The 16483-nt window shown below is 37.5% G+C and overlaps 2 protein-coding genes across 3 annotated transcripts; both read left to right on the forward strand.

Annotated features, from left to right (window-relative positions):
* The first annotated feature begins 375 nt into the window (after positions 1-375).
* Positions 376-4916, forward strand: LOC129111890 (B- and T-lymphocyte attenuator-like). 2 transcript variants are annotated; one of them, XM_054624042.1, is made up of 6 exons: positions 376-936; positions 2827-3150; positions 3320-3361; positions 3505-3627; positions 3713-3747; positions 3832-4916. In XM_054624042.1, the coding sequence occupies exons 1-6, from the start codon at positions 861-863 to the stop codon at positions 4168-4170; spliced, it is 939 nt and encodes a 312-aa protein (XP_054480017.1). In that variant the 5' UTR covers positions 376-860; the 3' UTR covers positions 4171-4916. The 2 variants fall into 2 exon arrangements, with proteins under 2 accessions (XP_054480017.1, XP_054480016.1); XM_054624041.1 differs by having other exon boundaries at positions 378-936; positions 3502-3627.
* A 340-nt stretch (positions 4917-5256) lies between these two features.
* On the forward strand, positions 5257-7405 carry LOC129111891 (uncharacterized). The gene is made up of 5 exons (XM_054624043.1): positions 5257-5620; positions 6394-6717; positions 6871-6909; positions 7040-7144; positions 7326-7405. The coding sequence occupies exons 1-5, from the start codon at positions 5551-5553 to the stop codon at positions 7403-7405; spliced, it is 618 nt and encodes a 205-aa protein (XP_054480018.1). The 5' UTR covers positions 5257-5550.
* Positions 7406-16483: the final 9078 nt, after the last annotated feature.

Consider the following 16483-nt stretch of genomic DNA (forward strand, 5'->3'; position numbering starts at 1 on the left):
TGGATCCTACATATCCCATAATACAGCTTAATCATACTTATTTAACCCTGACATCATCCGGGTTATTTTCAGACTTTCAAAATCTCCATATTTAGAGTCACAGAAGACTTTAAACAACTTGCTAAATAAAGTCAGTGACCAAAAAAACTGAATTTCATATGTGAATTGTTGTCCTTTGAACCTGAATGAGGCAGACTCATTGACAGATAAGAAAGTCCACAGGATGATGGTGTTGCCTGATAGCAACCACACAAACACATCACCATCTACACATTGGGCATTTAAAGAGGCCACAGCGTCCCCATCTCCCCTTTAGTACGCCGTGCATCCTCCTCTGTAACCACACTGCTGTGCACAAGGCCGTAAACGTTTGCAGGAGACGCAGATGGTGAAGATGAAAGAATGGGAGAGGGTGGAGGAAGTCAGCTTAAAGAGGGTGAACCACAGACATTGACAAGAAGTGATGATCGCTGTCAAGGTGCACAGACTGAAACAAGACTGGGAAATAAAAAGAGAGGTAACGTGAGAGAGAAAGATCTTTGCTTTAGCTGTATCGTAGCCGGATGAGCGCCTGAAACTGTGGGATCCCCCTAATCTGAGTTGTTTTACTGCATCGGACCTGCAACTTTTAGAGAAGCAAGCCCACCCACCGACCTTCTCTCCCCTCCATGCACTCACCGCCCCTGCTTTACAGGGGAAAGAGGCAGAGGTAGGAAGGGAGCGAGCAGAGAGTAGAAAGAGGAAGCAGCATTTATCTCAGTGGCTTCAACCTCAGCTTCAGCACTTCTCTGTTTTGTTAACAAAATAACGATGTGCTCTGAGGAACATTTCCCACTCGGACTGGCTACGACTGAGGCATCATGAGGCCTAACAGCTGCCGGACCATCCTGCATGTGTTCATCTTGGCAGGGATGCTTCTCACCTTAAAAGCTGACAGTAAGTTAATATTTTTGGGGCATATTGTACAGCGTCAGTGTTTGTGTAGTGTCGCCTCTCCTTCCTCTGTAGGTCTGACATGTGTTTAATCAGGCCATTGGACTAAAAAGTCAGCTTTGTGACCACTATCCAAATTCTCTGGTAAAGGTTGGAGGCCTGGTTTCTGTATAGGTCATCAACTTTAAAATGATGTAATAATAGAGTTTACAAGCAGCTTATACGGTTTTTAAAAGAAAGAAGTTGACACACAGTCATCTCCAAAAACCCAACTAGCAAGGTCAGTTAGATGTAAAAGTCATAACGGTTATTCGTCCTTGAATATATCAAATCATAACCTTGATCTTCTGTCAAATTCTGTAAATTCTACCATGAAAGTCTGTTGAACTGACACGTAAAAATAACCGACAATGTCGGTTTCAGATGCTAAAAATGCTACTTCCAGGTAATGTGTTGGTGGAAGTGGGAGCTCCATGGAAACAATTAGAGATTTCACACAAATATAAAAGAGGCAAAAAAAAAGCTTATGACTTTTTGGGGGCAAACATTTGAAAATAGACTTTGTTCAAAGCAAAATCATAATCATGCATGTTCAATATTACTACTGTAATCTACCGTGTAATTAAAAACCTTTTGGTTTTAAAAATAAAAAGTGCGTCACCAAGCAAAGAACAAGGTTGTAACTCTCTGTTCTTCAACGAACCCAGTTGTCATGGAAATACCAAATGTTTAAATTTCCAGTTTTACGGAGCCGTTAAAGGTTGTGTTATGTCTGAAAGCTCAAGAAAAGCTTAACTTGACTTAACTCTTAATCAAAATTCATGAACAGCAGAATATCTGGTGTTAAATTTACACATATGGTGCAGATTTCATGCAAAGTAACTGAGGGTGAGATTCAGATGAGGGGTTATAGTTCCCCTTGAGATGCTGTACTGGAGGTGACTTTCAGTTCCTATTAATGCAAATTGTGTTTCCATTCATCACAAAATTAAATGTCAGTTTCATGGTTTTTCATTAGTTTTACTGTATTAAGACGTGCATCACGTTTGCTGCTAATTTGGGTTTCAAGTGGTTGGTGTCCTTTCACACGTGTAACAACGTGCCCCTAAAACATTCTCTTCAGGGTATCTGCAGATCTGGAAAAGTCTTAAAAAGCCTTGAATTCAGATTCCTTAAAGAAGCCTTAGAAGGTTTCAACAAGTCTTACATTTATTTTACAAAAAAGTGTTGAATGTTTCCTCTTGCCTGAATTAAGCATTAATGTGAGATGCTAGCTAAAGTAGCCAGGAAGCTCATCCACTCATAAAGTGTATTTTTGTAAGGAAATAAATTAATCAATTTTAATTGGTTAGTCCATCCATTTTGTTCTGCTTCTCCGGGTTGTGGTTGTGTTAATTAAATTAATTTTATCAAGAGGAATTTTTGGAATATGCTGCTGCGAAGTACTGACAAAATGTGATATACTTTGTTTATATTTACCCAAACAGATTAAAGTGCATTCTTCAAGATGTAATATCATATTCTTACTAGGCTGGGCCATATAGCTCATTTTCATATTTTGCTAACAACAAACATCACAATATAGCATGTTTTCTGGTAATTCAATAGATGAATATATATGTAATAACCACATTGTTTTCTAGACTCTTGTGTAAATTATATGCTTGGCAAATTTAAAAGTATTTCCTCGTTTTATGAAGAACTTTAGAATTTTTTGTTAAAATGTGCTTGTTATTATCAATTTAGATAACATAATTGTGTATCGTGATATATGATATCATCGCGATACGATGCCATTGAAAGATAAATCATAATATATAATTATCGCCAGATCTAATTCTTCTATCACCAGCGGGTATCTGATTCAATGTTTGTTGTTTTTTTATTTTGCAGGTGAAGATCCAGATTGTGACATTATAGTTAAAGTTAATCATCACACGGTTTATGAAGCCTTGCTCGGAGAAGACCTTCGGATTAACTGCACAGTTGAATTCTGCAACGATCCACCACCTCCAGTCTCCTGGTACAAACGTGAGACCACCGATGTCCCCGTCAATGTCAGCAACAGCAGCCACTTTAAAACAGAGTGGAATATTTTAAAACATTTAGAAGGGATAGCATTTTTGATTTTCAAAAAAGTACGCAGAAACGATTCAGGCGTGTATCAGTGTAAAAGTGGAGAAAGTGTCAGTCACAACATCAACGTCTCTGTCCACGGTGAGTGAGAGTTCATCAGTGATACATCTTCACTGGACTGAACTGACACAATGAACCAGTCCTCACATTGTAAAGCTCACATTTCTAACTGCTGCTGAAAAATAAATGAACGACATTTCTATCTTCATATCAGTAATAATCAACACAGCGGATGTGCTTTGTGTTATAGATGTTGATGGGCGTACCAACGTTACAGGGACCAATGACACAAGTAAGAATAAACGATATAGTGTTGTGCAGTGAAACTACTAATCCAAGCGCTTTCTACATCTTCATTTGAATCTAAATTCTTCACTGTAGCCTTTATTACTTAGGTTTAAACATATTCATATTAACTTTCTCTTCTTCTAGCAGGAAGCGACGATTCGCATCCAACCACAGAAGACCCATTGATGTACATGTACTTTGCTGCAGGGGTTGTGGCGTTTGTCATCATTGTGATAATCATATCAGTCGTATCATTGCAAGGGTGTAAAGGTGAGATGCTGAATAAATATTTCATACAGAACATTAATGTGACTTAAAAAACAATGACTAATTTCAGCAAAATGTCAACATGCAGGGAAATCAAAGAAAGAGAGGCAAACTGAAAATCAGGTAAGACAAATGTGCATTTCAATCCCGTTTACATCCCATTTCTTTACGTCAACATTTTAATGCAAGATTCTTTTTTTCTTGCAGTACATGGCGATCCCCATGGTGGAGCAACCTATATCGCAAGCCAGCCCTCGGACAAGAGGAAGCCCCTCTGCGCCGCCATCTCGGAGGTCAACCCGTAGAAAGACCCCACCCTCACAGCCCAATGAGTTGCCATTACCTAAAGACAATGCTCCCATGTACGGCAAGGTGAGAGAGGACCGAGAGAGACGGGGAAATGCGTCGGAGGAAGCGGGATCTGTTGTGTACGCTGCTCTCAACCATCAGCCTCCAGCGGTGGCTGCTGCCCGGCCGCGGAGGCCAAGGGAGGAGCAGTCAGAGTACGCGGCTATCCGTGTTAAAGATCCGCCCCCACTAGACTAAATCACTTCAAAGAGCACGACATCTCACATTAGGTTAAGGCGCCTTGATGTAAATTCAGCAACCACTAACAACAGAAGACCACATTAAGGAACTGACACTTCTCAGAGGAGCTCATGGGGCGATTAAAAGGGGATGTAGAAAAGTCATCCCACCCAATCTACCAGAGACTCTAAAGATTGGCCCTTTGCTAAAGTGAGCATCTACACATTTGGGTCAATACTTTAAAGGCTCTGCTGGAAATATTTCAGGTCATCATGTACTAATAAGAATGGGTGCACTCCAAACTTTCCCAATTGAAACGGACTGCAGCTAAGCCCGACCGTCACAAACCAGCACAGTGCTTTAGTGTCCACTCCATTTCATAATTTACTCCAGTTTTATTAACGTCTGCCAAAACCAATAGTGTCCTTTTTTTGTAGGACATTTCTTTTAAAAATGTAACAGTATATTTGTGGTCCTTTTTTTCGTCTTTGGTAAGGACCAATGTGCTCGGGGTCACAGACAGGGGAAGATAAAGAATTGGGAGCTGGACTATTTTTGGTGTTTCATTGTATTTGTTGACAAGAAAAATACTGAATCCTCTAACATGAGTGGGAAAAAGGCTGAAATCAGGCCTCAAAGTCCTCAATCTGTGTAAATCTGTAGCGTCGGAGAGTCTAAAAGCAGCTCCGTCTCTTACCAAACTGAAAGTTTTGTACAGAATTTTTGCAAACTGTCTTTGATTAATATAATTTTTTTGTTCTGGATCTGGGTTTGAATGTTTTGTGTCATGCACTCACGGTGGGTTAAAACTGTGAGCTTGTGCTGATGCACATCCATAACTTGAATTTACTCTGTCGAGTAACATCACATCAGATAACAGTAATGGGTTCATGAGTTTACAAACTGTACCATATCAACTTGTGACTCATTGTCTGACTATATGAATGACTAATGACCTTCTGTAATCATTTTTTATATAATTATAGTGTTTCTCAAACTGGGAAATCGAGAATGTAATAATGATCTCATCATTTTGTGCAATCGAATAACGTAATGTGTATCCATAACTGTTTGATTTCAATTAAGATTACATCAAGCCATCATTCACTGCTGACTGTTTTTTGTACTGTTTATCTTTGAAACACTTTCATACTGGGAAGCAAAAATGTTTACATAAATACCCCAAAAATTCAGGGGAAGCAAGGTTTAAAAAAAAAGGTGTGTGTGAATAAAATGTATTTCTCTGTGCTGTGATCTGAGGTGTAATGGGGGTATGCATACGCCAAAGACCATGGTGCTCAAAAGCAGGAAGTGAAGTAAACCACATGTGATTAACGTTGATATCTAGAGCAGACCTTCACTGAGAGTTTTACAGAAGAAGCTGGTTTATTTTCCACCATGAGACCTAACTTCTGCCTGACCATCCTTTGTGTCTTTGCAGCGCTCTTCCTCACACTGGATGCTGATAGTAAGTTTTTGTTAGTCAGTCTTCATCGCTCACTCTCAATCCGAGCAAGTCTTTGTTTCTCTGTCGCTAAGTGACGTTTTCACGCATAGGAATCCGATGAATGCATGTTTAAGATTGTAATTTTTAAAAAATGTTTCAAATGCACTTAGTATTCATCCCATATATAATCCAGAGCAGGTGTGCAGACACACTAAAGACGGAAACAGGGCAGCATTCAAACTAAACAAGGAAAAAAAACAGATTGAAAGTGAATGTGTTTGTCAAAAACTAAAGAAAATCGATGGATGGCTGTTAAACTGACAAAAAGTAAAGAAAAAGGGGCTTTGATGGTATAATGCAGTGATTCTTGTTAACTGTTTGCACCTCCGGAGGATCTTTATAGAGTATGCGTAGATGGTTGATGGAAAATATTCGTCACACTTGCATTGCATTTTTAAGTATTTACATTTACGCCAGTAGAAATTTCATAAATTAAGCTTTGCCATCAACTCCCAAATTAAGATCATCAACACCCAAACTCTAACATTAAGTGAAAGTTATTCAGAACTTAAATTTATTAAATTTGGTAGATTTCAGGTAGCCAGAACGAACTGCTTTAACCACAAAGACCACTTGCTGACCTGAATCTTCAGTTTTATGGCTACAGCTGCAGCATGAAAAACCCACACAGCTTTTTCTGTGATCTACAGACTGGTTTTATAAAATCAATATAGGTCATTTTCACATCTGATATCAGATTAAATGAATGTGTTTGTTGTTTTTTCCTTTTGCAGGTGAAGATTCAGATTGTAAAGTTGTAGTTAAAGTCGATCGTAACACGGTTTATGAAGCCTTGCTCGGAGAAGACCTTTGGATTAACTGCACAGTTGAATTCTGCAACGATTCACTACCTAAGGTCTCCTGGTTCAAACGTGAGACCACCGATGTCCCCGTCAATGTCAGCAGCAGCAGTCACATGAAAACAAAGTGGTTGATTTTGAAACATTTAGATGGGAGATTATTTTTGATCTTTCAAAGAATTCGCAGAAACGACTCAGGCGTGTATCAGTGTCAAAGTGGAGAAAGTGTCAGTCACAACATCACCGTCTCTGTCCACGGTGAGTGAGACTTTCGACACAGAAATACAAAATCCACACAGATGCTATTTTTTAACTGAATGATTAATTTAGAAGCTGTCATTATTTCCCAAATAACCTGAGAGAAAATATGTCACTTTTATGTGGAGAATAAACAATCTGAATGCTTTTCAGATCAGCTCACCACTGTTATGATGACGACTTCGAAACCGGGTAAAATAACTTAATTTACTCTCTCACAATGATATCTCTATTACAAATGCATGGGATGGGTCGAAAACAAACATTTCCTTTAAATGGCATAAATTTGATGCTCAATCAAATGTCCTCTTTTATCTTCTAGGGACTGAGGACACTTTTTGGCCGTTTGTGTACCGTACTGTCTGGATGACGGTGATTACCTTCCTAATGCTGGCTTTACTTTTTCATTTAAGACATAGGTTTAAAGGTAAGACTTAGATTTTTACATACAGTTATTGCAGCAGACTTCCTTGCTGGAGGGTCTAATCTGAAAAACAAAAGATGAAAAAAGCCACAAAACAACAAAAATAAATACACAATACAGTACATATTCACTTTTATGATTATGGGAAATATAACTAATCTTTCCTCTCAATAAATTTGTGCAGGAAAATCCAGGGACACACTGAGTCGCCAGCCCTCCCATGATGCTTTGCCTACCACTCATGTCTATGACAACGATCAGTAGTGCCTTAAAATCAATCCGCAAAGTTAAAATGATTCATATCAAAACATTTCATTGTATTAATTTCAAGATTACAAGTAACTGATTTATTCACATATTTACTGATCTGTGTTTCTCAATAATTGGCTTTGTTTTCATGCTTTGTAATTTTATGTAGCATTCTTTATTAATTTGGTTTTCATTGCCTTTGAAAAAGTAATGCACTCAGTTTGGGTTAAAACTGTGAGCTTGTGCTGATGCACATCCATAACTTGAATTTACTCTGTCGAGTAACATCACATCTGATAACAGTAATGGATTCATGAGCTTACAAACTGTACCATATCAACTTGTGACTCATTGTCTGACTATATGAATGACTAATGACCTTCTGTAATCATTTTTTATATAATTATTGTGTTTCTCAAACTGGGAAATCGAGAATGTAATAATGATCTCATCATTTTGTGCAATCGAATAATGTAATGTGTATCCATAACTGTTTGATTTCAATTAAGATTACATCAAGCCATCATTCACTGCTGACTGTTTTTTGTACTGTTTATCTTTGAAACACTTTCATACTGGGAAGCAAAAATGTTTACATAAATACCCCAAAAATTCAGGGGAAGCAAGGTTTTAAAAAAAAAGGTGTGTGTGAATAAAATGTATTTCTCTGTGCTGTGATCTGAGGTGTAATGGGGGTATGCATACGCCAAAGACCATGGTGCTCAAAAGCAGGAAGTGAAGTAAACCACATGTGATTAACGTTGATATCTAGAGCAGACCTTCACTGAGAGTTTTACAGAAGAAGCTGGTTTATTTTCCACCATGAGACCTAACTTCTGCCTGACCATCCTTCGTGTGTACATCTTTGCAGCGCTCTTCCTCACACTGGATGCTGATAGTAAGTTTTTGTTAGTCTGTCTTCATCGCTCACTCTCAATCCGAGCAAGTCTTTGTTTCTCTGTCGCTAAGTGACGTTTTCACGCATAGGAATCCGATGAATGCATGTTTAAGATTGTAATTTTTTTTAAATGTTTCAAATGCACTTAGTATTCATCCCATATATAATCCAGAGCAGGTGTGCAGACACACCAAAGACAGAAACAGGGCAGCATTCAAACTAAACAAGGAAAAAAAACAGATTGAAAGTGAATGTGTTTGTCAAAAAGTAAAGAAAATCGATGGATGGCTGTTAAACTGACAAAAAGTAAAGAAAAAGGGGCTTTGATGGTATAATGCAGTGATTCTTGTTAACTGTTTGCACCTCCGGAGGATCTTTATAGAGTATGCGTAGATGGTTGATGGAAAATATTCGTCACACTTGCATTGCATTTTTAATTATTTACATTTACGCCAGTAGAAATTTCATAAATTAAGCTTTGCCTTCAACTCCCAAATTTAGATCATCAGACCCCGATCCCATCCACGGCTCCAACACCCAAACTCTAACATTTAGTGAAAGTTATTCAGAACTTAAACTTATTAAATTTGGTAGATTTCAGGTAGCCAGAACGAACTGCTTTAACCACAAAGACCACTTGCTGACCTGAATCTTCAGTTTTATGGCTACAGCTGCAGCATGAAAAACCAATACAGCTTTTTCTGTGATCTACAGACTGGTTTTATAAAATCAATATAGGTCATTTTCACATCTGATATCAGATTAAATGAATGTGTTTGTTGTTTTTTCCTTTTGCAGGTGAAGATTCAGATTGTAAAGTTGTAGTTAAAGTTAATCGTCACACGGTTCATAAAGCCTTGCTCGGAGAAGACCTTTGGATTAACTGCACAGTTGAATTCTGCAACGATTCACGACCTAAGGTCTCCTGGTTCAAACGTGAGACCACCGATGTCCCCGTCAATGTCAGCAGCAGCAGTCACATGAAAACAAAGTGGTTGATTTTGAAACATTTAGATGGGAGATTATTTTTGATCTTTCAAAGAATTCGCAGAAACGACTCAGGCGTGTATCAGTGTCAAAGTGGAGAAAGTGTCAGTCACAACATCACCGTCTCTGTCTACGGTGAGTGAGACTTTCGACACAGAAATACAAAATCCACACAGATGCTATTTTTTAACTGAATGATTAATTTAGAAGCTGTCATTATTTCCCAAATAACCTGAGAGAAAATATGTCACTTTTATGTGGAGAATAAACAATCTGAATGCTTTTCAGATCAGCTCACCACTGTTATGATGACGACTTTGAAACCGGATAAAATAACTTAATTTACTCTCTCACAATGATATCTCTATTACAAATGCATGGGATGGGTCGAAAACAAACATTTCCTTTAAATGGCATAAATTTGATGCTCAATCAAATGTCCTCTTTTATCTTCCAGGGACTGACGACACTTTGTGGCCGTTTGCGTACCATATTTCCGGGATCGTGGTGATTGTCCTCATAATGCTGACTTTATTTGCTTGTTCAACATGAAGGTGTTAAGATAAGAATTTTTGATTTTTACATACAGTTATTGCAGCAGACTTCCTTGCTGGAGGGTCTAATCTGAAAAACAAAAGATGAAAAAAGCCACAAAACAACAAAAATAAATACACAATACAGTACATATTCACTTTTATGATTATGGGAAATATAACTAATCTTTCCTCTCAATAAATTTGTGCAGGAAAATCCAGGGACACACCGAGTCGCCAGCCCTCCCATGATGCTTTGCCTACCACTCATGTCTATGAAAACGATCAGTAGTGCCTTAAAATCAATCCGCAAAGTTAAAATGATTCATATCAAAAGATATTATTGTATTAATTTCAAGATTACAAGTAACTGATTTATTCACATATTTACTGATCTGTGTTTCTCAATAATTGGCTTTGTTTTCATGCTTTGTAATTTTATGTAGCATTCTTTATTCATTTGGTTTTCATTGCCTTTAAAAACAGTGATGCACTCACGGTGGGTTAAAACTGTGAGCTTGTGCTGATGCACATCCATAACTTGAATTTACTCTGTCGAGTAACATCACATCTGATAACAGTAATGGGTTCATGAGCTTACAAACTGTACCATATCAACTTGTGACTCATTGTCTGACTATATGAATGACTAATGACCTTCTGTAATCATTTTTTCTATAATTATTGTGTTTCTCAAACTGGGAAATCGAGAATGTAATAATGATCTCATCATTTTGTGCAATTTAATAATATAACGTGTATCCATAACTGTTTGATTTCAATTAAGATTACATCAAGCCATCATTCACTGCTGACTGTTTTTTGTACTGTTTATCTTTAAAACACTTTCATACTGGGAAGCAAAAATGTTTACATAAATACCCCAAAAATTCAGGGGAAGCAAGGTTTAAAAAAAAAAAGGTGTGTGTGAATAAAATGTATTTCTCTGTGCTGTGATCTGAGGTGTAATGGGGGTATGCATACGCCAAAGACCATGGTGCTCAAAAGCAGGAAGTGAAGTAAACCACATGTGATTAACGTTGATATCTAGAGCAGACCTTCACTGAGAGTTTTACAGAAGAAGCTGGTTTATTTTCCACCATGAGACCTAACTTCTGCCTGACCATCCTTTGTGTGTCCATCTTTGCAGCGCTCTTCCTCACACTGGATGCTGATAGTAAGTTTTTGTTAGTCTGTCTTCATCGCTCACTCTCAATCCGAGCAAGTCTTTGTTTCTCTGTCGCTAAGTGACGTTTTCAAGCATAGGAATCCGATGAATGCATGTTCACGATTGTAATTTTTTTTAAATGTTTCAAATGCACTTAGTATTCATCCCATATATAATCCAGAGCAGGTGTGCAGACACACTAAAGACGGAAACAGGGCAGCATTCAAACTAAACAAGGAAATAAACCAGATTGAAAGTGAATGTGTTTGTCAAAAACTAAAGAAAATCGATGGATGGCTGTTAAACTGACAAAAAGTAAAGAAAAAGGGGCTTTGATGGTATAATGCAGTGATTCTTGTTAACTGTTTGCACCTCCGGAGGATCTTTATAGAGTATGCGTAGATGGTTGATGGAAAATATTCGTCACACTTGCATTGCATTTTTAATTATTTACATTTACGCCAGTAGAAATTTCATAAATTAAGCTTTGCCTTCAACTCCCAAATTTAGATCATCAGACCCCGATCCCATCCACAGCTCCAACACCCAAACTCTAACATTTAGTGAAAGTTATTCAGAACTTAAACTTATTAAATTTGGTAGATTTCAGGTAGCCAGAACGAACTGCTTTAACCACAAAGACCACTTGCTGACCTGAATCTTCAGTTTTATGGCTACAGCTGCAGCATTAAAAACCCATACAGCTTTTTCGGTGATCTACAGACTGGTTTTATAAAAATCAATATAGGTCATTTTCACATCTGATATCAGATTAAATGAATGTGTTTGTTGTTTTTTCCTTTTGCAGGTGAAGATCCAGATTGTGACGTTGTAGTTAAAGTTAATCGTCACACGGTTTATGAAGCCTTGCTCGGAGAAGACCTTTGGATTAACTGCACAGTTGAATTCTGCAACGATCCACCACCTCCAATCTCCTGGTTCAAACGTGAGACCACCGATGTCCCCGTCAATGTCAGCAGCAGCAGCCACTTTAAAACAGAGTGGAAGATTTTAAAACATTTAGAAGGGATAGCATTTTTGATTTTCAAAAAAGTACGCAGAAACGATTCAGGCGTGTATCAGTGTCAAAGTGAAGAAAGTGTCAGTCACAACATCAAAGTCTCTGTCCACGGTGAGTGAGAGTTCATCAGTGATACATCTTCACTGGACTGAACTGGCACAATGAACCAGTCCTCACATTGTAAAGCTCACATTTCTAACTGCTGCTGAAAAATAAATGAACGACATTTCTATCTTCATATCAGTAATAATCAACACAGCGGATGTGCTTTGTGTTATAGATGTTGATGGGCGTACCAACGTTGCAGGGACCAATGACACAAGTAAGAATAAACTTTCGACACAGAAAGACAAAATCCACACAGATGCTATTTTTTAACTGAATGATTAATTTAGAAGCTGTCATTATTTCCCAAATAACCTGAGAGAAAATATGTCACTTTTATGTGGAGAATAAACAATCTGAATGCTTTTCAGATCAGCTCACCACTGTTATGATGACGACTTCGAAACCGGGTAAAATAACTTAATTTACTCTCTCACAATGATATCTCTATTACAAATGCATGGGATGGGTCGAAAACAAACATTTCCTTTAAATGGCATAAATTTGATGCTCAATTAAATGTCCTCTTTTATCTTCTAGGGACTGAGGACACTTTCTGGCCGTTTGTGGCCGGTGCTGTCGGGATCGTGGTGGTTGTCCTCATAATGCTGACTTTATTTGCTTGTTCAACATGAAGGTGTTAAGGTAAGAATTTTAGATTTTTACATACAGTTATTGCAGCAGACTTCCTTGCTGGAGGGTCTAATCTGAAAAACAAAAGATGAAAAAAGCCACAAAACAACAAAAATAAATACACAATACAGTACATATTCACTTTTATGATTATGGGAAATATAACTAATCTTTCCTCTCAATAACTTTATGCAGGAAAATCCAGGGACACACCGAGTCGCCAGCCCTCCCATGATGCTTTGCCTACCACTCATGTCTATGAAAACGATCAGTAGTGCCTTAAAATCAATCCGTGAAGTTAAAATGATTCATATCAAAACATTTCATTGTATTAATTTCAAGATTACAAGTAACTGATTTATTCACATATTTACTGATCTGTGTTTCTCAATAATTGGCTTTGTTTTCATGCTTTGTATTTTTATGTAGCATTCTTTATTAATTTGATTTTCATTGCCTTTATAAAAGTTTTTTACATTGACAAACTAGGAAGATGTTTTTTGCATATTAATGTGTTTTCTGTCCTGAATAACATTGAATATTTCTGTAGACTCCATCTTCTGCTTTTTGTACTTCTGTGAATCAAGCTGCAATAACACAGAAGTGAAACTTCTCGCGTGAGAAACCACTACGGTTGAGATCTTGCAGTGTGTTTGTGCAGAATGCAACACATTTACAGGTAAATCGTTTTGTTTCCTGTTAAGGTAACCATCTGTGTTCACACGCCTGGTGCAGATATCCTTTTTAAGGACTCTTAATCTATACTGGTGTCTGTGTGTGTTCTTTTGGTAGAACCTATGTTCTTTACGCTTCATTTTGATGTTGAGTGAAGTAGCTTTTGTTCTTGGGTACAGTATCTCTTGAGCATTTCGGAGCAGACAGACTGACGAACAGGAAGCAGAATTAAACCACACGTGTGTAAAGGCTGGAAGTTGTTAGACAGTAAAGAAAACAGGCTTATTTAGCTATTTAATGTTAAACAAGATGGATAGTTAGCTGAACACTTGGTCAGCAAATTAATTAATAATAGCACTATGAGTGAGGCCTTGAGCAAAGCAATGCTTTGAGCTCAATTCACATGTAGCGTGCAAGTTAGAAGTAAACTTGAACTACAAATGAGGATGATGGTAATGTCATCAGCTTGGCATGCATTTGGTTATAAACTATAGTATCCAAATGGACAAGTGATATTTTAACAAAGTCATGGAGATTCATCCTCTGGGGACCATGATTAGTTGTACGAAGTTACATTGAAATCCATCAGAAAGATGATGAGTAATTTCCGTCTGCCTTTGGAGTTTAAATAAATTGAAATAAGTCTTTATCTTTAATATTTATTAAAGAATTTGATGGGTATCAGTATAAATAACAATCAAGCTACATATTATGATGTTATATCAGCTTTCTACTAGCAAGCTAATGAACAATATTGATAATTTTATTTACTGCAAAAAAGTAACACATTTACTATTTACTGTATATTAAATTCTGTTTAGTTTGCAAATTAAAGAAATTAAAATTCATAACAGGGAATTCAGGTGCCTTTAATTAATTATCCTATTAAACCCCCTGTTTCTGCACACTGAACTTAATAATGTCTTTAATGCTTATGTTGCACGTAGAGTTGCATAACCTGAACATTGATTTTGACACTGAAACTAGACCAAGGTGCTAAAGAATTACTGTCTTCCAAATTTGAGCATGACTCATCTTTTACGGACAGGTGTTCAGGGGGAAAACCTTCTTGTTGTTGTATTTCAGCTCATCACACTCAACTCCCACTCTGAATCCAGGAAATGGCACCTTTCACTTCAGACCGAAACCAGCTACAGTGTCAATGACAACTGAACCAAAACTCTCCATAGGCCTCCTCGTATGACGTTTGATTCTAAAAGGTCATGAAGCATTTAATTCCCACAACAACAAACTTGTTATTGACAATAAGAAAACATTATTTTCCGTATATCAAATGATAGTGGAATGTAAATTTAAAACCGTGTACAAGAACAAAGTAAAACACACATTTTAGAGAGTGGACCAAATGCTTCATCTTCCTTATATAGGTTTGACATATAGCATGCAATGAGGTTACATTTATATGTATAATCAACACTAAATGAGCAGCATTTTGATTTAAGAGCGTGTGATTTTGCTGTCACTACATTGATAATGTAGTGTGCGCTGGTTAAATTGTCCAAAAACACAGTTCAAAACTGATTTGTCGAACGAGTGGAGAGTGAAGCAGTGAAGCAGTGAAGCAGTGACAGTAGGGAGTCGGCCGTAGAAGTGCAGGGCTGTATGAAGCTCGTGTAGCGGCATGGCCTGTGGGATGTGTGGTTTTCAAAGTGCTAAAAGCCGACGTACATTGCTTGCACAATCTGGTACAGGCACTCACACACACTTACACAAAAACACCCCACCCAACAAACTGCATCGCCCACCACCCATGATGTGACATGTGCAGGTAGAGACTTGTTGCCCCTTTAGAGGTACAAACAAGGAAATACAAAACTTTGTGTCTCCAGCATATTTGACTGCTGTGCTAGTTTTTTTAAATATGCTACTTTAGTGGAGTGGAAGTGGAGAAATTTAGCACAAAAATATGAATTAAGGCTTGATTGGAGAACTTGAAAACTCTCACTTTACAGCCAAACAAACGTGGTCCCCATCTAGTGGTGTAAGAGTAAAGCTCTGGATTCTGAGGAAAGGAGAACCAGCCAGATGCTTTATAATCGTATTATTATTTCCAACCAGAGTGACTTCGTAAAGCCACCGTGGGCCCAAGACAAAGGGATTTTATTGTGAAGGTTCGCAGTTTCCTCCAGATAAGCCCCCCTGTTTTCATTAATACTCCAATTATTTGCTTTAAATAATGAAATAAATAAGTCAAGTGCCTCCAACTAAGAAAGGACCTACTCACCCTTTCCTGTCTTTGTGAAGTTTTTGGAAACTGTAAAAGGGAAGGAATGTCTATTTACGTTAAAGATGTTTGGGGAAAAAGTTACAATGGTTCAATTCAGAGTTTCCAAAACAGGATGAATTCAGTTTGAGGAAAAGTCAAGTGATGACTTAAATCATTATGTAATAAACATAACAAAAAAGCCCAATTAGCACAGTTTTCTTTAGATAAGCCTTTTCACTATATATACACTTTTATATAGTTCAACCATTTGTTCATTACTTTTAGCTAACAATTCAAACTAACTACAGTAACTTCCATGCCCTCTTTTAGTGTCAAGGAATTACAACTATTTGATTATGTTTGACTTTCAAAAGCATTAAAATCAAATCGGGAACAATAAAAGCAAATGCATCCTGTGGACTTGAGGTTGAACTCATGAAGTGCTTTAATTTCATGCCAACATTCCCTTCGCAATGTGTTTTTCAGATGATTGTTTTGTCGGGAAACTCAATTCATCCATGACTCTCGACTGACTCACTCACCTGAAACAACTGTGGAACTAGACGTGTGTTATTTTGGGGATATTTCAAGCTTTAAATATTGACATTGGTTAGTCACAGATCGTTATAGAAAGGCATGAAGTCGCCGGTGTGCCACTCACAAGGTCTGAGAGTGAAATAGTAAAGTCACTAGAGTGGGCTGTGGAGGAAATGAGTTTACAATTGTGTAACGTTTTGGTTGCCGTACCACCCACAGTCTTCATACATCACAACCCAACAATGTCTAAAGAATCCAAGCTGCTTTGGAGAGTTATTTGAAAGGAAAACATTTTATATTTCTAATCAA

This window comes from Anoplopoma fimbria, chromosome 22 (genome assembly GCF_027596085.1).
Source record: "Anoplopoma fimbria isolate UVic2021 breed Golden Eagle Sablefish chromosome 22, Afim_UVic_2022, whole genome shotgun sequence".
Lineage (NCBI taxonomy): Eukaryota > Metazoa > Chordata > Actinopteri > Perciformes > Anoplopomatidae > Anoplopoma > Anoplopoma fimbria.

Excerpts from the sequence above, each read along its gene's own strand:
- LOC129111891 (XM_054624043.1), top strand. The coding sequence starts at position 5,551 with ATGAGACCTAACTTCTGCCTGACCATCCTTTGTGTCTTTGCAGCGCTC. Across the intron at positions 5,621-6,393 it reads CCTCACACTGGATGCTGATA|GTGAAGATTCAGATTGTAAA; the intron begins GTAAGTTTTTGT and ends TTCCTTTTGCAG. Across the intron at positions 6,910-7,039 it reads GATGACGACTTCGAAACCGG|GGACTGAGGACACTTTTTGG; the intron begins GTAAAATAACTT and ends TTTATCTTCTAG.
- LOC129111890 (XM_054624041.1), top strand. The coding sequence starts at position 861 with ATGAGGCCTAACAGCTGCCGGACCATCCTGCATGTGTTCATCTTGGCA. Across the intron at positions 937-2,826 it reads TCTCACCTTAAAAGCTGACA|GTGAAGATCCAGATTGTGAC; the intron begins GTAAGTTAATAT and ends TTTATTTTGCAG. Across the intron at positions 3,151-3,319 it reads CATCAACGTCTCTGTCCACG|ATGTTGATGGGCGTACCAAC; the intron begins GTGAGTGAGAGT and ends TTTGTGTTATAG.